This window comes from Podarcis tiliguerta (genome assembly GCF_965153285.1).
Source record: "Podarcis tiliguerta genome assembly, chromosome: 3".
Lineage (NCBI taxonomy): Eukaryota > Metazoa > Chordata > Lepidosauria > Squamata > Lacertidae > Podarcis > Podarcis tiliguerta.
In genome coordinates, this window is record NC_139536.1 from 51,776,677 (window position 1) to 51,803,284 (window position 26,608).

At 42.4% G+C, this 26,608-nt stretch overlaps 2 protein-coding genes across 3 annotated transcripts in view; one reads left to right on the forward strand and one right to left on the reverse strand.

The window, feature by feature from the left end:
• Positions 1 to 26,254, reverse strand: part of PNLDC1 (PARN like ribonuclease domain containing exonuclease 1) — a 44,646-nt gene extending 18,392 nt beyond the window's left edge. The window contains exons 1-19 of one of the 2 annotated variants that reach the window (XR_014509678.1): positions 25,966 to 26,254; positions 24,034 to 24,091; positions 23,854 to 23,927; positions 22,988 to 23,021; positions 22,747 to 22,870; positions 22,253 to 22,341; positions 22,050 to 22,150; positions 20,694 to 20,773; positions 19,615 to 19,752; positions 19,176 to 19,245; positions 18,901 to 18,986; positions 17,288 to 17,343; positions 16,440 to 16,507; positions 15,553 to 15,606; positions 14,127 to 14,169; positions 12,834 to 12,933; positions 9,758 to 9,933; positions 7,710 to 7,808; positions 7,075 to 7,207 (exon numbers count right to left, since the gene is read on the reverse strand). Coding sequence is in view for 1 of the 2 variants with exons in the window: in XM_083434174.1 (XP_083290300.1) it covers positions 7,135 to 7,207; positions 7,710 to 7,808; positions 9,758 to 9,933; positions 12,834 to 12,933; positions 14,127 to 14,169; positions 15,553 to 15,606; positions 16,440 to 16,507; positions 17,288 to 17,343; positions 18,901 to 18,986; positions 19,176 to 19,245; positions 19,615 to 19,752; positions 20,694 to 20,773; positions 22,050 to 22,150; positions 22,253 to 22,341; positions 22,747 to 22,870; positions 22,988 to 23,021; positions 23,854 to 23,927; positions 24,034 to 24,091; positions 25,966 to 26,041 (1,599 nt within the window). In the remaining variant the exon portion in view is untranslated. Of the gene's footprint in view, positions 1 to 7,019; positions 7,208 to 7,709; positions 7,809 to 9,757; positions 9,934 to 12,833; positions 12,934 to 14,126; positions 14,170 to 15,552; positions 15,607 to 16,439; positions 16,508 to 17,287; positions 17,344 to 18,900; positions 18,987 to 19,175; positions 19,246 to 19,614; positions 19,753 to 20,693; positions 20,774 to 22,049; positions 22,151 to 22,252; positions 22,342 to 22,746; positions 22,871 to 22,987; positions 23,022 to 23,853; positions 23,928 to 24,033; positions 24,092 to 25,965 lie in introns of those variants that run through there. The other variant, XM_083434174.1, reaches the window with a different exon arrangement.
• Positions 2,784 to 7,422, forward strand: LOC310674671 (mas-related G-protein coupled receptor member H-like). Its single transcript, XM_083434287.1, has 2 exons — positions 2,784 to 2,925; positions 5,422 to 7,422. The coding sequence occupies exon 2, from the start codon at positions 5,456 to 5,458 to the stop codon at positions 6,389 to 6,391; it is 936 nt and encodes a 311-aa protein (XP_083290413.1). The 5' UTR covers positions 2,784 to 2,925; positions 5,422 to 5,455; the 3' UTR covers positions 6,392 to 7,422.
• Positions 26,255 to 26,608: the final 354 nt, after the last annotated feature.

A 26,608-nucleotide genomic window follows, 5' to 3' on the forward strand; every position in this document is an offset into this window, starting at 1 on the left:
GCCTGTCCATCACATCAGATTAGTGGGGGCAGAAGTGGCTGTGCCGCCAAAAACCAAGCGTGACCTTTCTCAATGCAGTCATTCAGTAAGTCCACTTACCTCGTAATAGGTGCAGCAGTGTTGTGGGCCATCCGCCTCCTCCTTTAGATCTGACAAGGGGTTGATTCAGACTTGATGTAGTGGAGGGCTCCTGGCAGGCGGGAGGCCAAAAGGGCCTACTCACCAGCAAGAAGTTTGAATCTAAGCCTGCTGCCAAATTGGCCAATGGTGATTCAGTTTAGGGACAGATGCTCATGCAGTGGGGGATTTGACCCAACTGAACAGCAAGCTTCACTTGGGTCTGCTCCTCACTTGAGGCCCGCCTCTTCCTTTGCACACAGTTCCTTGTCAGATCTTGCTGCAAATGGAGCTGTGTGGGCCACTGTAAGAGGCCAAAGACAATAGTGCCAGAAGAGGCTGAAGATCAGCGAGAAACATCCGAGGAGTGGGGAGAGCAAGTGGCAGCAACCAGCAGCTCCAAGCTAAATTGCCACAAAGTCAAATTCACACCCAGATTTCAGAGTGCCTCCCGGTTGCCAGTTGAGGTTTGCATGTGGATTTGCGTTGGCTCATGAAGGAATCCGAGTGGGACCATTTTGTGTTGGTCCACGTGTGCCATCCATCACCATGTGGTTTGGTGAGGAGCTCTACTGCAAGCACTATTGTGCTTCAGCTGAACTGAGTGGTCATGTGATGCATTTTCCTGGAACGAGCTTGGTTAGTTTTTTTCAGCATTGCTCAACTAGCCATCTAGGAGCCTGGGTTTATAGCTCCCCCTTTTCCCCTGAGCTTATTATTTTTTCCTGTGTTGAGCAAGTAGCCATCCAGCAGCCTTGGTTTATAACCCTACCACCACCTTTTCTGTTTCGGCAGAGACTGAATAGCAGGGTGATTGGTTTGTTCGCAGCATAACGCGGGCTACCATCACTGGCTGCCCCGAAGCAAAACTAAGAAAAAGAATGTTTATGGGGGGCAATGAAAGGGTTTTCACCTCATAGGCTTGCCATGGCTGTTCTGATGTCAGGACTGCTTCAGTTTGTATTGGTAAATACAAATCTCGGGAATTTATGGTGCTTGTTGGATTCTTGCTCAGTTGCTGTGGGGGTGTTTAATCATTCTAAGCAAATGTAGTCTGTTGCCATTGAATTTTGAGCAGCACAGTGTTTAAGCAACATGTTTGCAAATGACAACAATTCTGAAGAGTTATAATTGATTCATCAGGCTACTGTAACTTCCTCTATCTTGAGCAGGGATTGGGATTGGGTGGAGTACAAGAACTGCAGCTGTTGATTGGTGTTTGATGCAAAGGATTTTTGTGGTCATCCGGTTTCCCCCAATGAACTGTTGTTTGTTTGGTGCAGCACTTGGTTCTCTCCCTTGAATGAAATGGAAATTTGATTGCTAGTTGTTTCCCCCTCCCCCGCTTGCTCAGTTGCTTGTGTCCAAATTAATTCAACAGTCGATCCTTTGTGCTGCTAGATCTATCAGTTCCCTCATTTATCCTAAAATTAATTTTTTAAATTTTAAATTTTTAAATTAACTCACAACTAGTTTCTCTCATACTCCTGTATTCATGCTGTTTGGTGGGTGCACCTCTTTATAAAATGGTGATCAGACACATTGAGGCGAAGTCCCTAGACCCATGGTTCCAAACGTGGGGCACACACCCGCCCCACAGGGGGGTAATTTGGTTTTTAAGGGGGGGGCAATTCAAGAATGAGTTATGAACAGTGAATGGCCTTTTAGGCTTCCTCCACGTGAATAGTTCACTTTTTGAATAATAAGAATTATATGTCATGGGGGGGGGGGGAATCAGGATATTAGAGGTGCTTAGGTGGGCACGGCCAAAAAAAGGTTGGGAGCCACTGCCCTAGACCCTGAACTATTTAAGTAACAAGCAGCACACTATGGCAGTCATCAGTCCTGGACATGGTGTCTGGGATGGAAGATAGGGGAAAGTGATCACTATCACAACATGGGTCCTGCAACACCAAGTAATAGCTATGGAACAGAGGTACCTCTATCAGCTTTGGCTGATACACTGACTGTACCTACTACTGGAATAAAGAAACCTATCCATCCATATTTGCAATATAATCCTGGTCATGTTTATATGGAAGCAAGTCTCGTTCTGCTCAACTAGGTTTGTTCCCCAGTAAATATGTTTAGGGCTGCAGCCCTCATGACTTTCAGATTGTAAAGCATGTAACACATTCTACATGAGGCTGCCCCCAAGATGGTTCAAAAACTTCAGCTACTGCGGAATGCTGATACTTATTTATTAATAAGTATGGAATGTTGTATCACATCTATTTTGAGACATCTGTGCTGTTATTGCCTACTAGTCTTCTACCAGTCATCTACCTGGACAATCAAGTCAGGTTCTCTGTCAAACCCAAAGCAGATGCAAGGTTGAAATGGATCCAGAATGATGCCATGGCGTACATCACCAGACTATGGCTAACAGTTGCTATGAGGTCATGGGATTCTCATATTCTCTTTGTTACATCATCATAGTGAGGTGGGTCACGCTTTCATAACTCCTACAGTGAGCGGAAATGTAACCAAAGAAAGTTGAAAAGAACCTTGGAATCATACTAGCATTTATTTTTATTTCTTGCAGTCATTCACTTCAGTTTGATTTTTTAGATTTTCATTAGTTTCATTAGCTCTTCATTTAGCGGGAATTCTGGGAACTTGCCTGTTTCATAATTCTGGCTATATCTGAACTGATCTGCTTTTCCTGTGAACAAGCAGCCAGCACAAATAATATGCCTCAATCACCTGTCTTATCATTATCATCATCATCATCATCATCATCACCCTTATAATATTTATTTATGTCCCACTTTTTTCTCAGTCCAGGACTCAAGGCAGCATACACAGGTAAAACAGAACAAGCTACAAACAGAAAAGGAAATCATTAAAATGGAATTATAAATACCAATAGTATTAAAATAATATAAAAAGATGCATTAAAATACTATGGCTCAGGCTTCCACAACATGGTGCCCTCCCAATATTTTTTTTATATTACAGCTTCCATCAGCACCAGCCAGCATGGGCAATAGTCAGAGATGGCAGTTGTAGTCCAAAACATCTGGAGGGCACCAGATTGGGAAGCTGCCCTGGTCTCTCTGTTAAAAGGGTCTCCATATGATAGCTTCCAAGTGTCTTTTCATTCTTGTAGGGCACAATCGGTCACCTAGTTTGCTAGGGAGCCAAGGGCGATGAAATGGTTGGTTTGCAAGGGGGAGGGGGAAGTCTCAATGTGAACTTGACAAAACACAGGCAGAGCTTATCATCAAGTGTACTCTGCACACTCTCAATATGTTTAGCAGTGGTCTGTATAACAAAACTTGTGCAGACCGCTTCACAGAGGTATCAAGCATGCTGTCAACTCTTGTTGTGTGCCACTGTACAGTTCCAGCTGTTCCAGCCTGAGCTTTGAACAAGGTGTCTGAATGGATCCAGCCTACCACAGGGCCACTCAATTCCTGCCTCTCTTCTCTTCTTACATCTACCAGGGGACTGTGGCTCCAACAATCTTAAAATAAATGGTTCTGAGACCACTACTAAAGAAATTCTTCCCGGACTCTGAGACTGGCCGCAACCACCACCACCACCACCAAGTCGAAATGCCTTGTCACTGCGCAGTTCCAGCCTCTGTAGGAAAACACCTATTGCATGGATCCATTTAAATTGGCTTTCTTGACTGAGTTTGACTCAGAAACTGTTTTGTTTGCCCTGATGAATTAGCTACACCAGTACATGTTGCTAAGATCCACAAATGGAAGTTTGAGTTCCAAGGATATAATGAGACATATCATGCAGTTGTCTAGTGGAAAGACCCTGCATAACATCCACAGCTTGACAAAGGAAGTCAAGCATATAACTATTGTGATAGGCAGATTTTTCCAAGGCCTATTGGAGATTATGTATATCAACTAGGAAATGTGCACAATTCCTTCTTCATGGGCAAATCATGTGTACATTCTCCACGATGCTTGATTGTTATGTGCATTAACTACTCAGCTTACATTCTCCTTAACAAATGCATCAGAGCAGTTAAAATAATTTGTGAGGTACCTTATTTTTTGCTCTATAAGACTCACTTTTTCCCTCCTAAAAAGTAAGGGGAAATGTGTGTGTGTCTTATGGAGCGAATGCAGGCTGCGCAGCTATCCCAGAAGCCAGACCAGCAAGAGGGATCGCTGCTTTCACTGTGCAGCGGATCAATCCCTCTTGCTGTTCTGGCTTCTGACATTCAGAATATTCTTTTTCTTGTTTTCCTCCCCCCAAAATTAGGTGCGTCTTGTGGTCTGGTGCATCTTATAGAGCGAAAAATACGGTATTTTAAAATGCTGCATGAATCTGAAACCCCTCTTGCTGAAATAATACAATGTTAGTTACAATGTTTCAGTTTGTCAACCTGGGGTGGATCTACACAGAGGGGGGGAAATGCTATAAATAAGTCAGAAATTAGACCCTTATAACAACAACAACAATGGAAAAACACATATATAAATTTCCTGCTCTCTTGCACCATCTCGTGTTGCATGTTTATAGCACATTCAAATTGTTGTTTCTTTATTAATGTAGCTGAGTCCCTGGTTTTGTTCCTGAACTGGCTCCAAACACTGGTTTACCACATCCACTGCCTCTCTTGCATTGGATGACAGGAACATGAGTTATGAGATATCAGACGTGTCTAAAGAGCCAAGGCTTATTGTAGCAATAGAAGGCAATGAAAGGCTACATCACATTTTGTAGACTTCAACAATATCCCATGTCCCCTAAATTGAAGGTTTACAGTGGTGCCTCGCAAGACGAAAAGAATCCGTTCCGCAAGTCTCTTCGTCTTGCGGTTTTTTTCGTCTTGCGAAGCAAGCCCATTAGCGGATTAGCGCTATTAGCGGTTTAGCGGCTATTAGCAGCTATTAAAGGCTTAAGGGATTAGCGGATTAGCTGCTAAAAGGCTATTAGTGGCTTAGATCAGCTGTTAAGCGGCTTAGCGAACAGCTGTTAAGCAGCTTAGAGGCTTGGGAAAAAGGGGGGGAGGGGGAAAAACCCAGGAATCGCAAGACATTTTCGTCTTGCGAAGCAAGCCCATAGGAAATTCGTTTTGCGAAGCACCTCCAAAACGGAAAACCCTTTTGTCTAGCGGGTTTTCCGTCTTGCGGGGCACCACTGTATAGGCCCCTGAACAATCGAGTATTAAGCAGCCAGTGAAGAAGAGAAGGGAGATCATTCCCTGCAAATACTAGTGAACATTATAACACAAATGTCTTTGTCAGACAGGAGATCCTCTTGAAACTTTGCCTCCTCTTTTACAATATTTCAGCACCTAATAATCACACAAAATGTGTTTCATGTTGGCAGGTTGAGAAGAGTTACTGAACATACTGATCATCTCATGCTGGAACAGAAAAACAAGCTATCTGCCCATGCTGCTGATGCAGAGAACGAGAATGTCAGCAATGAAGGCAACACGAAGGAAACAATGATAATCATATGCATTCCAATCTGCATTTTGGGATTAGTTGGAAATGGAATGGTCATTTTGTTTCTTCGCTATATGATCAAGAAGAATAAGTTTAATGTGTATGTCATGAATATGGCTATGGCTGATTTTGTTGTTATTCTCTATCTATTGAGTTATTTTGCATTATTTATAGAACCAGCTCCTATCAATGCACACACTTCACGTTTTCTAGAGATAACATATATTCTTGGACGCAACTCTAGTTTCTATATATTAACAGCTCTCTGTGTTGAAAGGTATCTGTCACTTTTTTCCCCTGTCTGGTGTCAACGTCACAGACCAGAGAACCTCTCAGCTATTGTGTCTGCTATTCTGTGGGCCTTCTCATGCGTAATATCTTTTGTAGAAGAATTTACATGCTATCCAAGATTCTATGCACTTATGAATGAAGACACTTTCCCTTGTGATATTGCAAAAACAATTGAAGTTATCACCGACTTCCTGATTTTTGTGCCCATCATGGTCTTTTGTACTGTGGCCATTTTTATCAAAAAGCAGGAGAAAACACGAACAATGCTCGACAAGACGATTGCAGCGACAGTTATTCTGTTTCTAATTTTTGATGCGTCAGCTAGACTTTTGGAATATATAGACTACTGGCATGATGATATAGTAGAAATACCAGTGTTTACATTCTCTGTGTTATTTGATTCCATAACCAGCAGCATCAACCCTTTTTTATATTTTGCTATTGGATGGTGGAGAAGGCAAAACGCCTGGGAAGCCTTAGAGATTTTTGTAGAGAGAGCTTTGAATTATGAAACAAACACAGAACAAACAACACAAGCAAACGAAGAGGAGACTTGAAAATAGCCTCACCTCAGAAACCAAACAACATTCCTCATATAAAGAGGAGTGCTGACTTGCATTCCAATCTCCAGAATAAATGAATTACAGATAATTTATCTTGCTGTTCGTCACTTCTATCTAACCCACCCAAGATCTACAGCAGAGTCAACTGCATCTTTTATTTGAGCCAGAGGCTACTTGTCCATTTCTGCTATGTCAGGGGGTCAAGAACAAGGACGTTGAAGGAGAGGTAGACCTGTGGAAGGTTAAAAAATGTTAACCTTACCAAAAAAAACTTTGAAGTGTGTTTCAGTGATTGGACGACTACAGAATGAGACTGAAATCTCAAATCACGACATAAACTTCGGCAAAAGCCACAGAAAAGAAGGATCAGAGAGTAGCCGATATATACAAAAACCAGAAAGAATCATAGTGGAGGAGAGGAAAGGAGGAAGGGAGAAAATTTATGGGCAGGTATCTACTGTCTGAAAGACCACAATTATTCAGATTGAGATGCAGCTGGGAACAGAGAATGATGGACTGTCTTCTAGCAAAATCTTAATACAGAAATATACCCCTCCCTATCCGCTACTTTACAATGGCCTGCTCTTCCATCGCACTTCCCACATTAGGAACCACACATAGGTTTGGGACTACTAGAGAAATGCAATGTATTTTAATATATTGTAAGTATCGCTTGCAGTGATGATGAGGAAGAAAAGGACACACAGCAGATAAAAATGCTTCCCCTAGATGATTGCTTACGAAGCATAATTGGCAGATCCTCCAAGGAAGAATGCCAGCAGAGACCAAGAGGTCACAACGCCACAAATTCTGAAAAGAGAGAAGAATATCCAGGAGAACATCAGCCACAACAATCAACATTTTGAGCCCTCCCCGACTCTGTTTTTATATTCACTTTCACAACATGACTTCCAATGTCTATTTTTATACCAAAAATTATATACTGTTTGATTGTAGTAAAACCTTTAAGCGCTTCACAAGAAATATCAAAACCATCAATAAAAACAGTTCTTTTTTTAAAAAAAGTCCAGAAAATGTACCTTTTCCAGACACCCTTAATCACAACCTTAGTTTTTGTCTCCCACCTGCTAAAGTACTGAAAATAAAACTGAGTACAGATATAGAATTGCTACATGTATTATACTATACCCAGATCCATGCTTTGCAGCAAACTGTCAAGAATAGGAAGGGATTTATTTCAGTCTCTCTTCCCTCATTTTTGGGTGGGTGGGGGGAGATATAACTTTAAAAAGCTAAGTTTCATCAAGGCCTCTATTAATAATAATAAAAAAATGAGATTATGTATACTTACTGAAGGAAGAAATTCACTTGTGGAGAATGCCTCCAGTGGTGGTATGGGGAAATCTGCACGTTGGGATGATTTTTATATTCTCTCAAAACCATTCTGACACTGTAAGAATAATTAAGAAAAGTACAACTTTGACCTACAAAGGAGAAGAATGATCTGATAGCCAAAAATTAGCTTCTGGACCCAAACTGGTGCTGTTTGAAGCTGTAAATCTGTTGATCCAACTGCTGTTTTCACCGGACAATTCCCTCCCAAAATAGACTCTACCCACCTGCCATTTATTTATGGACAATACATATTAAACACACCGTCACTCATCCCTATTCTTGCAGCTCTCATGCCCACATGTTGACTGTCTGCCATGAGGGAGGGCAGGCTCCATCTACCTACACACCCTCTCCCCCCCCCCCCCATTTATAGCAGGACTTGACATCTTTCCGCAGGGCCTGCAAGACAGAGCTGTTCCACCAGGCCTTTGGCTGAGGCACAGTCTGACCCCCTCCTTTGGTAATCCTCACAGAACTCTACCCCAATGGTTGCCCTTAATTTGATTCTGAATTGATTTTAGAATGAATTGATTTTAGACTGTATTTCTATTAATTGATTGTGATTTTAGGTAAATTGTGTTACTTTTACTGTTGTTAGCCACTCTGAGCCCAGCTTCGGCTGGGGAGGGTGGGATATAAATTATTATTATTATTATTATTGAAAAAAACAAAACAAAAAGTGCCCTTCTCTTCCCACTTTTGAGCCCACAACCAAAGAGGAGGTGTGTGATGGTTTTGTTTATACGCTTCTACAACTTTGGGGGGAAATTAAATTAAAAAAAATAAAGAGAATATCTCCCAGCCACTCCCAAGATCAACCCCAGTACAAACCCAGGTTAGGGCAATTTGCAATGTCAGCCTTTCCTGTGCCATCCTGCCCCCCCTCCCACTTGAGAGCAAGCAAGCCCTTACTGACAAATTTCTAGAATGTATAAAATGTTGTTAGAATGGGAAACAAAAGATGAGCAGGTGAAATCTGTGATGATTCAATGGGCAAGAGACATTGGTCACAATATTGAAATGGCTGCATGGGATAAGTTGTGGAATGTTGATTGAAAATTCACAGCATGTTATGTACACTGAAAGAAAATTATATGAAAATGATGTATGGATGGTATTTATCTCCTGGTATTTATCTGTGTTGGAAATGTAAAGTCCTATAAGCGAACAAAAGCCTTCTGGGAAATGATCTACATATAATGAATTGAAGACAATGTTCAAAATAACCTTTAGTAAAACAAAACAGAACCAGCAGCTTTTCTTTTAGGGATAGTGAATACAGAAATTCCAAAGGACCGTAGAAACTTATTTATGTATGCTACAAGCGCAGCCAGAATGGTCTTTGCCCAGAGGTGGAAAGAGGCTGTTGTTCCAACCAAATAAGAGTGGCTGATTATTTTGCTGGATTATGCCAAAATGGCCAAATTAACGGGTGTGTTAAGAAACCGGGGGGGGGGGATGGGATGATTAAGGAGTGTGGAATATTTGTGGAATATTTGAAAAATCGTGGTATGCAACTAAGTGCGTTGGTAGGGTTAGCTTAAAAGTATTATTAATTGTAGAATAATTAAGAAATGGAGTAAAATGGAAAATGCAGTGTTAAAAATTTCAACAAGAGTAGAAACCACAAAAGGAGGGAGGGAAGCTTGATTTGTATTTGTATTGGAAGTATGACATTGTAAGATTTGTATTTGTAAATTCCAGAAAACTGATATATACACACACACACATATATGAAATTACATTAAATTTGAAAATACGTGCACACTGGATTTCCCCCATTTCCATAGGGTATCATTGTGTTTCTTGCACCCTTCGATTTGCAAGCATTTCAAATACCCAGCAGCATACATGGGTGCGGCTATTGAGCAGAGTATAAGCATATACTTCCCCTGCTGCTCCAGATGTTTTGGAATGAGACTCTGTCTGGTCCAACATATATCAGAGAAAACTGGCAGAATAACAACTGCTAAGGTAGAGAGAAGGTGGTTTTTGATCACATACTTTTTAAAATTATTGGAGAGTAAGAGAAACTGGTTCCTCTTTAGCCGCCGCACATCAAACCTGCAGAAGATTTTAAACTCCCGATAGATCTGCTCTTCATCAACCCCAGGCCATCCTCGCACATTAATGATGAGGAGTGGTGGAAGCTTTATAGGGTCATCCATACCGGAAAAATTCTAAGGAAAGAATTAAGTTAACCCTTCGGCTACTGAAGGCACCATGAGGAAGATTCACAAAAGGTTCTAAGTACGGTATTATGAATCATTTCAATAAACTATGCCAAACACAACACACACAAACACCATGGTAGTTTAGAATTGGTGGTTTAACATTAATGCTTAACATCAGGTTTTGGTGGTTATTTTTATTAAGAATCAGTCACATTGAACACCCCCCAAAACAGTTTTTGTTATTCATTTGTGGTTTGAGCACCCTGGGGTTACGGCTCTGGAAGGGGCAAGTCCACTCACCCTCATTGGTTGTCACAGCCAGGCCCCGGACCTCGCAAGGGATCACACTATGAAGAACTGTTAGCTAGGTTGAGGAAGGGAAGAGCCAAGGATGTTGTAGACTGACTTTTTTTGGAATACAAGTCCTTTTATTGTTTGCTGGTGTCCTCAGTGGCTAGGAGTGCCTTTTACAACAGCTTTTCCTGTTCCTGGATTGGGATAGCTTGAACATGGTTGCCCATGCATTGACAACCTCATGGTTGGATCCTGCAATTTGTTCTATGCCGGGCTACCCTTCAGAGGCTGCATCTGGGGCAGAACACAGTGGCTAGGGGCAAACTTGTGGGGGCAAACTACTGCCAACCTATAATGCCTTGCTTGCAGGGTTTGCTCTGGTTGCCCACTATTATTATTATCATCAGCATCATCAACAACGACACCACCAAAAACAATACACCACCCGGCACTGTTTAAAAAGCCACAGATTGCTTAATTAGCCAAAGGCCTGAGAGGAGGAAGGTTTTTGCCCTGGTGCCTAAAAATGTGTAATGAAGGCATCAGGCAAAAACATTCCTGTTATTGTTTTTTAGTCTTTAACTTCCTTTTTGTGTGTTGCCTTGAGACACTGGTTTAGAAGGTGATTAATAAATTAACTGCAATAATAACTATACTGTTGTATGCCTATATAAAAATGTGCATACAAACATATTCAGTATGCTAAAACTGCATCACCAAGTACAACAATGCAGTCACACAATTTTTGCCCCAGCTCCAAGATCAAGAATTATAAACAGGATAAACAGTGCACTGTTATGAAAATTATGAATATTTGTATTGTCTGTCAGATGACATGGGCATGTGTTTTCTTTCCTCATCATGAAGAAATACTGTTTTGTCCAGTTTCTGGAAAGTTTGGGGTATTTTAATAAAATGAGCTTACTTTTTGTCCTTGCATGTGCCCACATGTAACATAATTGTAAATTCCTTTATTTCCTAATTGCTTTTCTCAGTGAATCAAATTCAATACAACAGGGGTAGCTAGCATGGTAGGCTCTAGATGTTGACTATGACTCCCATTATTGGAAGTTCTAGCAAGGGAGCGCAGCTATCGTATTCCCTTGACCGAAGAACAGTACACTCCTTCTATCTGGGATGGTCATCCTCATCCACCGAGCGCGCAGCTTCAGGAGGGATACACATGGAGCGGTGCGGGAGGAAGGGGACACCTGCCTAGCCAGCCAGATCAGCCAAATCAACCCTGGTGATCAATGGGGTGACAGATGTCGCAGCCAGATCGCCTTCACATCCAGATTCCAACAACTCGGGGAAACTATCCAGCTTAGCCAGATAAGATATAATCAGGCATGTTGGGATACGCTACTCTCAGCCATCCTAACAAAAGATCCTAAGAAATTTTGGAAGACTATAGCAGACTCCCCACAGACACAGGATGATTCGCTGACATTGATTCCATCTTTGTCATGGGTAGAGCATTTCAAGGAGGTTTTCTTCAATGACTGTATTCCACCTGACAGTCAGGACCATGACATTTTTACTTTCGCGGATGAGTTGCCCCCTGTCTCCATTACCGAAGTTACAAGTTAAATTGATCAGATGAAAGCAGGCAAGGCTGCTGGCCCTGATGCTATTCCATCTGAATTGATCAAAGCCAAGTCAGAGTGGTGGGCTCTTATACTAGCGGATCTATTCACTGTGATAGATAGATCTGGTATCATGCCTAACTCATGGCAGCAATCTATAATTATCCCAATCTTTTAAAAGGGTGACAAAAAGCTGCCAACCAACTATCGGCCAATAAGTCTACAGTCAAACATTGGGAAATTGTACGCTAAACATCTGCTAAATAAACTAACTACTTGGCTTGATGAAAATAACATCATACGTCCAGAGGAGGCAGGGTTTAGGTCAGGGAAATCCACTTTACGCAACTGCATGGTTCTATTATATTATGAAATATAAAAATTATGTGAAGACCACCTGCTGGAAACTCTTACTCATGTGGTTCTTAAATGTAAACTATATGCTGATCTCCGCCAGCAGTTTCTAGATCAACTCTGCATCCCCAAATGGAAACCAGAGTTGGAGGTCATACATTTTCTATTACTGGGGAATGATCAGGAGCTCACCAAGTTAGTGGCTAAATATCTCTATTTGTTTTTTTTGTCACAGATACACATTGCAGACATCTGATCTTCCTGGAGACCTAGAGATGTAACATTAGACTGTTTTGCCTCTTTTCATTTGACAAATGTTCTGTGACACTGGGGAGGTGGTAACTCTGTACTGATTTACTATGGGTGTTTGTATGTGATGCCAATAAAAGGTTTGATGACGATGATGACTCCCATTATTCCTCACCACTGGTCAGGTACATCTGGAGGCAACACATCTGGAGGGTCTACCTTTTAGCATCACTCTTTGCCTCATCTTCCATTCTCTAACATTCCAGGCTTCAGCCATGCAAACTACAAAACTATCTCCAAAACAACAGAGCTCACAAGAGCTCCTGCTCCCTGCTCCTATTCCATCTGAGCTTGTGGGGATGTTACACAAGTGGTTTCTCTTGGCAAGTGGCTAACTGGAATCTTTTCACATTTCATACTCACTATTTTCCGAACACCAGCTCGGATAATGTTCACTTGATTCACACATGCAGCCAATACATCAAGGTACTGAGAAAACGAGGGAGCAGTCCTTGTTGGATCACTAAATTAAGGAGAGGCAGCGGATCGTAAAAAAAAAAATCTTCTGTGGGGAATAATATACTAGAAGAACTTAGGAATGCCAAGATTGCATGCATATATCTATATCTATATCTATATCTATATCTATATATATAAAACTATTTTTCTTAGAAAAGGGCAAGGTCTCTTCTACTACCCGCCTCAGAGCAATTCCCTCCGCCCAATAATGCAAACTGAAACTAGAGTACCATCACACAACACATTCCAATGTTATAAAATACAATAAATTCTTTAATTTTTATATTTCATGGAACTCCATGTCAAAGGAAGAGTGTTCCTCAATTTGACCCCTTTCCACTGCTACCTGGTCCCTTAGAACAGGCTTCCTCAACCTCGGCCCTCCAGATGTTTTGAGACTACAATTCCCACCATCCCTGACCACTGGTCCTGCTAGCAAAAACATCTGGAGGGCCAAAATTGAGGAAGCCTGCCTTAGAATGAGTTTAATGGAGCTTGGTATGATAACTGGGATTTTTTTTATTGAAGGGATATTTTATACATTAAGAGAATATTGATATTTACTTTGGGGGTCTTAAGGGTGCTTGATGACAGTTTCTAAGGTCTGTTGCTGACAGGCCCTGTCTATAAGTATTAAAACCACCTTTCAGAACCTGTCACCAAGCAGCTACTACTAAATACAGTCATAAGAAAAAGAAAGTGCACCCTCATTGAATTTTGTGGTTTTACATATCAGGACATAATAGCAATCATTATCAGGTAAACACAACCCCAAATTTGGTAAATACAACCCCAGATGAACAACAACACAACATATTATACTGTGTCATTATTTATTTAACGAAAATAAAGCCAAAATAGAGAAAAAACTAAGTATACCCCTACTGCTTCCATAGGAATTAATAGGCTAAGTAGCGGACAGGCGCTGCTAATCAAATGTCCTTGCTTAATTGATCATCAGCAAGTGTGCCCAGCTCTATTAAAGCCAAAGTTTCCGCAGTTTGCTGGTCTGGAGCATTCAGATGTGTTTTAACACAATGCCAAGGAGGAAAGACCACACAATGCTCTTAGGGAAGCAAGCGCTGCTGCCCATGAAACTGGGAAGGGTTCTAGGCCACCTCCAACCAATTTTAAGTCCATCATTCTACAGTGAGGAAGATTATTCAGAAGTGGGAAACATTCAAGCTATTTACTTACCAAGAAATTCTGTCAAAAAGCAAATGGGCTATTTTCAGAAGAACTGGAAAAATAAATAATTCCATTGTTACATCTAACAACTTATAAACGGTAAGACTGCAAAATTGGGGTGGAGAGGGGAGACTCCTAGAAAAGCTTTTTGATGCTCAAAAATAGGAATTAGATTGTTCTGAGAGTTGATCAAATAAGACATCAATCTTTTAGGCCTTCAAAACTTTACTAAAAAAGACTTAGGAGGGGATTCAGAGTCCCACTCTTCCAATCGGTCTGTTTCCACAAGCACTCCATAATGCCTCCTTCTTGCACTGTTCTGAGGGTTCTCCCAAACTAATTTTGAGGGATGCAGAGGCACACATGGGGCGAGGGAGTCCCATTGCGCAAGTGGAAATCCTTGCACAGTACTTCTTTAGTATCATGAAAGGAAAAGCAGCAATAACTCCTGGCTGGTTATGTAAACAGCATCCCTGCAGCTTCTACTTGCCTCTATAAAGGACTGAGGTGACCAGCTCCTGGAAGAAGTACTGCTAGCTACCTAAGCCTGCTTAAAACCAATAAAGCAGAAACAAAGAAGACTGCCTTGTAGAGCTTCAAATAGAAAAGCACATTGGCTTGATTTGGCCTCATCCGGGGGCCAAATCACTGTATCTTATACTCTAGGTACTTATCACTACTGAAAGGAAATAAAAGTCTTCAACTATTCCGTAACGTTCATGTGCTGAGTGAGGCATAGGATCTACAAGAAGTTCCTATACTAACTTTCAAAAAGGAAAAACTGAACATACAGAGATTTTCCAGCTCTGCTTGTGCTGATTCCCACCCACCCTTTGCTATGAAAAGAGAAATAACAGGATAGGAGTTATGATCACAATTATACTTGGCTGCACCTGAGAGAGAGGACAGGCTGCAAAGCACACTCCATGGGGTCAGCTGGGGCAAAATACTATTCCACTGAGAGGTAAACAACCTCTCCCAGTAAAATGACCACTTCTCCCCAATGGCCGTTCTAGCTGGTCAATATTAGGTACGTATGTATACGTAGTAGTTTTTCGTCTTGCTTTTCTCTTCCTTCTCTATTTCTTTTGTGTCATATCCATTTGATTGTAAGCCTGTAGGCAGTGGTTGCTTGCTTGCTTGTTTATTTATTTATTTAAAAACCTCTGCACAGTGCCTAAATTATTAGAAACTTTAAAATAAGAATAAATATGTCATTCAGGAAGAACATGAGGTTTTGCTCTGAAACCCTCTGTCACAAATGTTCATATCCAAAAGAGGTTTGTAATTATTTTTATTTATTATTATTATTTCTACCCCGCCCATCCGGTTGTACAGTTTCTTTATTAACAAAGTAGACAGACTGCCCCATATGTTGAACTAGCACAATGCTGATGGAAGGGGGTATTTTAGACACAAAAAATTACACCCATACCTGATCCGCAGAGAAATGCATCATAGGCTGCCTCGTGAGGACACTCCTTTGTAGCTGAAAGGTTTCCAACAAAACAGAAAAGGTAACATCTCCCCAGTCAGTCTATAATGATCTGACCCAAAACAACTTCCACAGACAACCTATCGTGTTTCTCTTTGTTTTATGTTGCCGTTTTCCTCCCACCTCTAAGAATCTAGAGCATGGCAGTCTCTACAAGGATTCTGAAGCAATATCATCAGATCCCATCATTAAGTTGTGATCACATCCCACTTGAGTTTGGTCTGGCAGTAGAAGTAGTATCATGCAAAGCCTGTTGGAGGTTCACTGCTGATTTTGGCCTTGCAGAATGCCTTAAGCATCTATTTTCCCAGTGTTGTGGACTGCAGTAGTAGTACCGTATTTTTCGCCCCATAGGGTGCACCGGCCCATAGGGTGCACCTAGTTTTTTTTGGGGGGGGGATAAAGAAAAAAATTATTTCCCCCCCCCCAGGTGCGGGGCTGGGGTGGGGGAAGCCCGAGCTTCCCTCAACCCCAGCCCCCAGAACAGGCGGATAGCTTCCTGAAGCCTGGAGAGCGAGAGGGGTCGGTGCACAGCGAAGCCTGCATTCGCCCCATAGGATGCACACACATTTCCCCTTCATTTTTGGAGGGGAAAAAGTGCGTCCTATAGGGCGAAAAATACGGTAGGTAGGGAACAAGGGCAGAACAAACAGTTTGGTGCATGTGTGCTGCAAGGGGTAGAAATGCAAAGCTATGTGCATCACAATCCTGTTCAAAGCTCCTCGTGACTTTGCTCTGTGATGAAAGCAACTGAAAACGTATCAATCATAGTACTTATTCAGGTTAATGACTACACGCCAAGAATTTGTTTCCATAGCCAGACATACCGTATCTGAGGCAGTCGCTTGCATGAAAGATCTCTGGACAAGGCTGGTTTGTGGGATTCATGTCACTGCTGAAAGGTATCAATTGTCAAGCTTTCAGTTCTTAAGAAGAGCCCTGCTGGATCAGACCCAAGTCCAGCATCCTGTTCTATCAGTGGCCAACCATGGGAAGCCCCATGGGAAGCCCGCAAATACAACCTGAATGGAATACCAACTGGTATTCAAAGGTATATTACTTCCAACAGTAGAAGTAGAATATAGCCATTGTGCCTATTTATATAAAAGTTATCATATGTCCTCCTTGTCTTGCCTTTCCAGTGAAATAGAAACACTGGGCTGTCTTTTTCTTTTAGAAGAGGCTAGGGATGTTTGAATTCTTTAAAAAACCAATTGTGGTCAGATAGGTGTTAATCACTGTGCAATGCAAAACATTTTCAAAACTGAAAGAAGGCAACAATTTTGTTTTTCTCCTATCAGGTGTTAAGCCCTTTCCCCAATCTGTAATTATGCTCCCCATGGTTTTAAATTCTACATACCAGTTGTCCATTCGCTGCCTCTTAATGTTACCCTGAGATCTGCAGCCTAAGAGGGCCACTTCACTCAGAAGATACAGGACTACTGGGCAAACAATGTGTAATTTCTTCAGAGACATTTGACGGAAGAACAAAGTACCATCTACCCTAATCTAAACTGATCACGGGGTCAACATCTGCAGGGCATGAACGCCCCCCCCCCCCCAAAAAAAAATCCTGATTGAATTATGGAACAACTTGTTATAGTTCTTTTTCAGGCAGGCTAACTTAGTGATAAATCCAATGGCGACACACGCACACACAAATAAAATGGCTCACCCGTTCAGAACTTTATAAAGCTCCAAAAGATTTTCAGCTCGAGGAAACTGGAACTCCTGTTTAAAAGGAAGAATTTTTTTAAAGCTTTTTGGTGACATGGAAAGAGCTGGAGGTTCACAAAGTAACAATGGATTGCAGTGCATAGAACGTCAACTGCTCTAGTGCAACTACTCTAGTGCAACATATCTGTTCTTGAAGCTTCCTATACCATTGTTTGTCTTCTAAGGCCCTGACCCCTCCAACATCATTATCCTCATAAAGATACAGGATTACTGCACTTTTACTGAACAACTGAAACTAGAGGTTCACTGTGGGTCAGTCAGTTGGAGGTACCTGCATCTCATCAGTAATCAGCTACTTTGAAATGTTCTGTATGCTATTTCATGTAACTGGGATGCGCACAGGTAGAAATCTTAGCAGCAGCCATACCAGGATTGTAACATACATGCCCTTAGGAATAGAACACCAAAGCCGTAACCCGAGACTAGAAACTGCTGTCCTATCACCTTCTCATTCACACACTGACTCAAAAGGCAAGGTTTCCACTTGTTTGGCCATACAGTTTCAGCACATCCTCCCGCCTCCAATCATTAAGTTTATCATGTTGTTCCCAAGGCATCCAAGTATACAAGCTTGGGAATGCCAACCACATCAAAGAAAACCTGTCAAGTCCCATAATGCACCCTTCCCCTAAAGCCCTGCTGAATGTGACAATTACAACCACAGTCAGGAATTTTACCGTAATAATAATAGTAATAATAATAATAATTTATTTCCTGCCTATCTGGCTGGGTTTCCCCAGCCACTCTGGGCGGCTCCCAACAGAATATTAAAAACACAAGAAAACATCAAACATTAAAAACTTCCCTAAACAGGGCTGCCTGCAGATGTCTTCTAAAAGTCAAATAGTTGTTTATTTCCTTAACATTTGATGGGAGGGCGTTCCACAGGGTGAGCGCCACCACTGAAAAGGCCCTCTGCCTGGTTCCCTGTAACCTCACTTCTCACAGTGAGGGAACTGCCAGAAGGCCCTTGGCTCTGGACCTCAGTGTCCGGGCAGAATGACAGGGGTGGAGACACTCCTTCAGGTATACAGAACCTAGGCCGTTTAGGGCTTTAAAGGTCAGCACCAACACTTTGAATTGTCCTGCTGCAGCGCACATTTTGCCTTCATGTGGGAAAAACACTGGTGTTACAAGAGACAAGAGTCACAATCCCAACAACAGGATGGAACTAAGAACCCTCAAGTACCACTAATGCAGATCGCTGCTCCACTTCTGGGAAGAAATAGTGGACGACAGACAGAAGTTGTCACTGCTCTTTGGGAAGGAGACAAAATTGGAGTTTCCTTGCTCATTTTCTGAACATATGGAACTGCCAGGCTTTAAATTATTCTAGGCCAGTCTTGTCTACTCTGACCGGCAGTGGCCCACCAATGTTTTAAGCAAAAGGCATCTTTTAGCTGTAGCCAAGATCCTTTGCCGAGGACTGAACCTAGGACATACTGCATACAAACTATGTGCTTATTTGCTGAGCCATGGACCCTCGCATTGACACAGTGAGGAGGGCAAGAGGAGAGGCAATCTTGAGCATCAGCAGCCAATGAGAGTTACCTTCCAGGTGACCTTTGCAATGTTCTTTGTGTCCATGACAACAGGAAACAGGGCATGTATGTTCTTCTTAAATTCATCGTAGTTTTCTTTTAAAAAAAATGAGAGAGAAGATGGCGATGTTTGCTTGTTAATGAACAACTAAGCTGCTGACAATAGCTTGACCAATAACCAGAAATAGATCAGTTCCTAAAGCAGAGGTAAGGATCAGGAGCAAGGATCCTACTGGGGGAAGGATACAAACGTCTCTTTGTGATTGAAGCTGGAAGTGACATTACCAGGGAGGGGCTTGTAAAAATTCTCATGCAGATGCAGAAGATCCATCAGCATATTGTGTCCCACCAGTGGCTGCAGAGAGAAAGGTAAGATTGTCAAAAACACAGCACTGCTGAACAGTGGTTAATGTGAATGTTTTATACTAGGCCCTTTAAGAAAGGAAATGCAATTTACAAAATAAAGGCCTAGCGATGATCAGTTTATTGAGCTTATCACAGATCACCAGCTGAATTTCAATGGCTCTGGTCATTTCATATATAAAAATTCAACCATCACTAGGCCAGTACAATTTTAATTGATATCACCTGTATAAGTATAATTTTATATATACATATTCTGTTAAGCTTTTCAAAAGTTATTTTGAATTTTCTACCACTGTGCCTTTACATCTGAATTGTTATTCTTTTATTTAAAAAAAACCCTAAAGAAAGTGGGATATACCTTCTTTGCTTTAACTAGTGTCTGGAAAAGGTTGGTGAAACCCCTTGCAGAGAACAGAATTTGCTCTCTCCGACAAGAATCGTAAGAAGTATTTTCCAGCTGCCAGCGTTGCTGCGGACTTATCTTCTTCACCATCACCTGAAGCAAGACAGGACAGAAGCTGTATGTTGGCAAGTGTGCGCTTTGTGCACCACCTATGGATCAGCCCACATGCATAAACTGCTGAGATTTCATCACACCACCCTGGCCTCGGACTGCCAATTATAACTGTTGCATAAATGTACTTTGGTCCAGGAATGGCCATAGCAGTCAAACCAGCCACAGTTGGTCAACTGAGGCTTCCTGTGCCTCCAGTGACAAAGCTGGATCAAGAAGACCCCAAAACCACAAACTTGCTGCTTCAGATGAAGTGCAAACCCATCCCACAGCACGCAACTAACCAATTTCTCATACACAGGTATGACTCACTCAGAGTGCCTCCGTCTTGCCAGGATTCAAGCTTAGCTTGTTATTCTTCATCTATTTCACCACTGCATCCAGGCAATGGCCCAGGGATCGCACAGCCCCTCTTGATTCAGATGTTATGGAGAAATTGAACTGAGTGTCATCAGTAGACTGGATATAAATAGCACTGGATATAAAATACTCCCTATGGCACCCCATAGCATAGTCGTCAGGGGGGGTGGTGAAAGGCACTCTTCCCAAGGCTGCTCTCTGGACTCGGTCCTGAAGGTAGGATTGGAACCACTGTGGCTAGGGCTGAACCCAGATTGAAATGAGTCCAATTAATGAACAGATGTAGCATAAATGGCTAACAGGGAGGCAGCCTAGTAAAGTATAACAGAGCCAATTTAGTGTTCTGTCTCCAGTGACCTAAAGGCCTTTATTTAGAAAGATCTAACCTCAGGAAAAATACTAGCCAAATTGTTTTTATACACTCCTGCCAAAAGTGTAGAAGAATTCTCAAAGATCTATATATGGAAACCTGCACAATGGTAAAGACAAGATGTCCGTATTCCTAGGACTTGGATGCCATGAATGCACCAGTTCCATTTTAATCACGACAATATGAAACTTACTTTTTGACCTCCTAAAGGAATCGTCCAAATATCTTGAATAGCTCGTCTTAGAATCAGCTGTATTTCAAACACCTGGAAGCCTATAAGAAGCAAAAACATGAACAGCATGATATAGCTTCATTGTACTTCACTAACACTCAGATGGCTGAATTAGAAAAATGGTACAGCATTTTAAGATTGCATTTAAGAAGCAGGTCCCTGCACTGATTTCACTACTGTCCAAGTCTATATCCAATTAAGGTGTTACAAGCAGCAAGACACACTCACACACAGGATCAGGCATTCAGACGACTTTTATCTCTCAATTCACCACTGTACTATTTTAAAATGCAGTTTGCAGGAAGAGGATGAATTGTGAGATTCCACTCTCAACACATATGTTTTAAACCCTGCCTACCTGTTGAAACAGGGACGCGGGTGGCGCTGTGGGTAAAAGGCTCAGCACCTAGGGCTTGCCGATCGAAAGGTCGGCGGTTCGAATCCCCGCGGCGGGGTGCGCTCCCGTCGTTCGGTCCCAGCGCCTGCCAACCTAGCAGTTCGAAAGCACTCTCGGGTGCAAGCAGATAAATAGGGACCGCTTACTAGCGGGAAGGTAAACGGCGTTTCTGTGTGCGGCTCTGGCTCGCCAGAGCAGCGATGTCACGCTGGCCACGTGACCCGGAAGTGTCTGCGGACAGCGCTGGCCCTTGGCCTCTTTGAGTGAGATGGGCGCACAACCCTAGAGTCTGTCAAGACTGGCCCGTATGGGCAGGGGTACCTTTACCTTTACCTGTTGAAAGAAAGCTTTCCAGAGAGCAGTGTTCTAATCCTGCTTAAACTTCCATCTCAAGGCTAGTTTTCTATGGCAAGCAAGGAAGGTTTTGGGTGTTCTCTAATGTATGCAGTCACATCACCTGCATCTTGCAGTGGTTCTCCTAGAATCCCATGTTTTTCTGGAACATGTTGAGAGTAGTATACTGTATATTGGATATCATTTTTAGGAGAGTTGGGGGCATGGAGGAAAAGGATACCGCCCCTGCAAGGGATACTATCAAGTCCAATTTATTTTCATGTCTATTTTCTGTTAAGTGTAGTATACTTTATTTATTTATTGAAGCTGCATCCCCCAAAATTTCTCATCAGTGAAGGTGCATTAGTGCTTTCCCACCACCCCAGAATAAAAAAAATGGTACATAGCCTTATGTTCAGACTCACAAATAACAGGTACAGTGATAACAAAACAAAGGTTCTATTTCTCCAATGGGTGAGAGGGAAAGATACAAAAATGCAAGGTGTGGGGCGGCAAGGAGCAAGTAACAAATTTAGTCAAGGGCTGTGGGACATGAAATCAAAAGTGCCTAAGCTTAGGCCCCCTACCATATATATCGCGCAGAACCATAGAATCTTTCGCTTCTGCTGATGACACCCAGCAAGTTACTTCATCAATCACTTTTTTCAGCTTGTCCTTTTCAAAGGTACTGGAGATAGAAGAGCAAGGCAGCTGTTTGAAACTTGTGAGCCAGTTTGAACCTGGACTTACCAGAACGCTCCACAGACTCTCACAGAAAGATCAGTTTTACCTGTGGACCATCAAGCTCCCGGGCAAAAGTTGTTGCTGAAGTTTCTTCTCTTGTGCTTCATTCATGTATGGGATTCCATCTTTAAGAAACTTGGGGGTGGGGAGAAAAGGGAGGGTAAAAGTTACACCTCAGAAAGTTTCTGTGTTAAAGGAATATGGGTGCCAGAACTATCCCTTCTGTTCATTTGACTACACCAATCCTATAAGTGGCTGTACTCCAGTATTAATTTAAAAATTCAAGTGCTTTAAAATTCTCAAGTGCAACAAAGCTCCAGTTGGCAGATGGAACGACCCCTCCCTCCTCCCACACATGCTGTTCTGGGGGGTCTTCCAACCCACCCAGCCTGACCCAATTTCAGGAGGTGTGGGAGGTGCATATGGGGAGAAGAGGGAAACCCTGTTGTGCGAGAAGACGACATAACAGTAATCAAATGGCAAAACAAGTCAAAAAATCCACATTTTGTTTGCCTAGTCTATTTGTAACAGAAAACCTACCTTGTTGTAGTCAAAACCATAGTGAGACAAGAACTGAATGCTAGATGTTTGGAAACAGACCTCAGAATCCATTTGGCCAAATGTCATGGGAAGGAGAAAAAAGTTATAGGAATGAGCCACGTACCTGCAAAGAAAGCAGAATAACTAACAAGATTTCTGCCAGGGAAGGGCTGAAAGGCAGCATTTTTATCCCATGATCACCAGCTAAATATAACCATTGACAAGAAAACACTATACGTACTTGTTGGAGTTTTCATTGGAAAATATTGACAAACCTAAAAGAAAAATGTAAAATGTTATCACACAAAACAGGCACCTGCACACAGTGACATTTCGATCACAAATGTGTGTTCTTCTCTATTCCTTGGCTAAAGCTATGCTAGAACCATTTGCCTATTAGTAAGGATTCCACCCATCTAGTCCTTTGCTGAAAATTACAATAGCAACCTTTCAGGTGGAAAGCTAAATTCGCCTTAATTTTAGCACCAAATACTGGCAGACATTGCAAGGAACCTTAGGTGTTTGTAGAGAGGCTATTTATGAGGAACTGATTTACAGCTATATTGTTCATAGATGTATTACACTCCCCCCTACTACCCCAAAAATCGTGTTTGCACAGCAGATATCCAATAATTTCATCTTGACTACTTCCTAGAAGAGCCACAACCCCCCAAAATACCTAGAGAAAGAGACACCTCTGCTCTGGTAACACTGAACAAACAATGCAGGAAACAGAGTATTCCTCTAAAACAGAGTTGGGGAACCTTATCTCTTCACCCCTTGGTGGGCCAAACTTGGCAGAGCTGCCTGCCTTCAGACGAATGACTTCATGGTAACATCAACTGATGCTGTGCTTTGCAGTCCCAATTATCATGACTTCAAAGCGCAGTGCTGGTCTGTTTAAAAGCCCTTTGGAAACAGCTTCATGCCTTGCTCAAGAAGGGAAAAGAGGTAATCTGGACTTAAGTCCCTTTCAGTCTCCCACTAGAACCCAAAATACGGCCACCACAAGCATTCCCACCCAGATCCTTAATGTCCCTCAGTCTCTCACTCATGCTGCATGTACAGGATTTACATTTGAGTTTTAGCAACTCAAAAAGAACTCACCAAGCTGACTCACTGTAAATTGCTGGACGCTCTGTCTGGCTTTTTGATAGCGCTCAGCAGGTGAATCAAAGAGGCTGGGAGAGAAGGGGGGAAATCATAAAATACTTCCATGTTGTGTATGCACCTTTATAGTACTCCTGTACACATCATCTGAAAATATGTATGGTTAGACAAACTTACCTGTGCTGATTACTGGGTGGAAAGGTAGAATGCAAACCTGTGAACTCCATGTCAAGGCCTGCAAAATACAAAGAACAAATTGAACACAGCAAAGGGCACCAAACTAAACTATTTGCCTTCCCCACTACTATAAATAGACTGTGAGCATTTTTTGTAATTTTATATTCTGCCGGTTCCATCAATACTCTCAAGTCCTTTGCATGAGACACCAGTCTACTATGTTTGGTTGATTTTAAGAAGTTTCATCAGAACTGTAACTATTATAACAATAAAACTTTTGGAATTTAGTTTTACCTTGATTGTTAGTCATGGCACAACACTAATGACCAGCTGCAAATACTTTTCCTGACCCAGTTTTGTCAGTGGAAGTCCAGGTAGCCAGAAGCACCTTTTTTCAGCTTTGGCTGGTACAAAACCTCTTGCCAGTCCTGGAATCAGATACCTGAACTATTGTTGACAAGCTACTGGTCCTTTCAAGACTGGTTTACTGCAATGCACTTTCTGTGGGGCTTCCCTTGTGCTTGCTTCAGAAACTATAGTGAATGCAAAATTCTACATTGTGACTGCCAACAAGAGTGAGATTTTGTCAGTATATTATAGCTCTCCTCAAAGCTCTACACTGGCTGCTGATTTGTTACATGGTCCAAGGTGTTATTAATATATAAAGCCCTCAGCAGCTTGAGAACTGTTGAAGGATCACCTTACTCCAACCTCTTCAACCTGCAGAACTGGGACTTTTAACAAACACCACATAATACCTCTTTAAAATAAGGATCACTCTTTTAAAGTAGTCAAACCTACACTCTGCATTCCCTGTCCTTTTATTTATGTAGGTGCCATTTTTGTACTGTTTGTGATGCCTACTAAAAACGTTTTGTTTAGGAAATCCTATCCAGACATGCAATTTTATTCTGTGCATTTGTGCGGTTTTATTATGTATATTTGTTTTTTAACTGTTTATTTAATCACATTTTGATAAATTTCAGTACATCTACTTGTTTTTTTTAAAGTTTGATTTTATTAGGTATTCTGTTTTGCTTCATGTAAACTGTTTTGAGACATATTAGTGTATGTTTGTTTTGTTATTTAGACCAGAGCAGGGAGGGAGTGCTGCTCTGGTTCGCCAGAAGCGGCTTAGTCATGCTGGCCACATGACCCTGAAGCTGTACACCAGCTCCCTCAGCCAATAAAGCGAGCACCGCAACCCCCGAGTCAACCGCGACTGTTGGGGTAACTGTTGGGGTAACTTTACCTTTAAGGAGGGAGACGGCGCCTCCTCAGCTCCTCAATATTAAGAAAAATAAAAATTTTTACACTCCAAACAGGATAACCCCATGCAGCTGAAAGAGAAGTGACTGACAAGGTGCCAGGGCGCCTCCAAAATTGCCAGGTTCTTAATGATCAGAGCGATCCACCTCCCTTGGGATCTGGGAGCCGGCTTGCTTATTTACAGTATTTGTTTTTAAAGCCTCCTATCCTCTCAACTCTCCTTCAGTAGCAGTTGAGAGCTCACCCCAGCCACTCCTGCTACTCTGAAGCAGATCTGCAAACACTGACCTTGGTTTCCCCTTCCCTAATGAATTCTGAGGACTTAACATGGCACAAGCCATGAGCATTCTGCTGAGGAATCCACTGGCTCTCCCTCCAGAACTAAAATTCCCAGTAGGCTTGCAACGATTGCCGTTATATTAGTTTAAGGACGCTAATCCTGGAGAGGGTGAGCGGGTTCTTATTGAGTTCAGTGGGGTTTGCTTCCATGCAAGCACGTCGAGGCTTGGACTATGGCCGATGTGCCCAGGGGACCCTTCCCTTCTCCTCCTCCCCGTTACCGCAACTCGATCAACTAAGCCCAAGGCCAGCCGAGGGCCATTGGGAGATGCCCACCCCGCCTTCGCAGGGATAGCTTCCCCCCGCCCCCAGCATCTCCCTCACCGACAAAGTCGCAGCCGAGGATGAGCTCCTGCAGCTTCGGCAACTTCTCCTCAAACTCCCCGGCTCCCACATCCATCCCGCTTCCAGGCACACGTGCGAATCGAGGCTATTCCCGCCCCACAAGAAGAGCCGGGAGGAAGCCACGCCCACCGCCTTGAAACAACGAGGAGCGACGCGAATTGCCGAGGCTGATTGGATGCGAGCCTTGGCTTCTGCCTCCCTTGAGCTTTTAAAGGCGGTCGACTAATGGGCTGCCACCTCCCCAGAACCACAGAAACTATGCCCCTAGCAGATCCCCCCCCCACACACGAAGGCTTGCTCCTTGCATTGGGGGTGTTTTTACCCATGATTTCCTCCAAAAGGCTCAACTATTACTACTACTACTACTACTACTACTACTACTAATATTATTATCCCCAGCCACCCTGGGTGGCCTACAGCACATATAAAACCATAGTAAAACGTCAAACATTAAAAACCTCCCTAAACGGCTGCCTTCAGATATCTTCTAAAAGTTGAGTAGTTCTTTATCTCGTCAACACCTGATAATCTTAGGCTAAGATAATTGTGCCTATTTCATTGTTTTCCAACATTTGGAATCAAATATTTCCATGCAGTAGGGCTATATAGGCAAAATGTGATT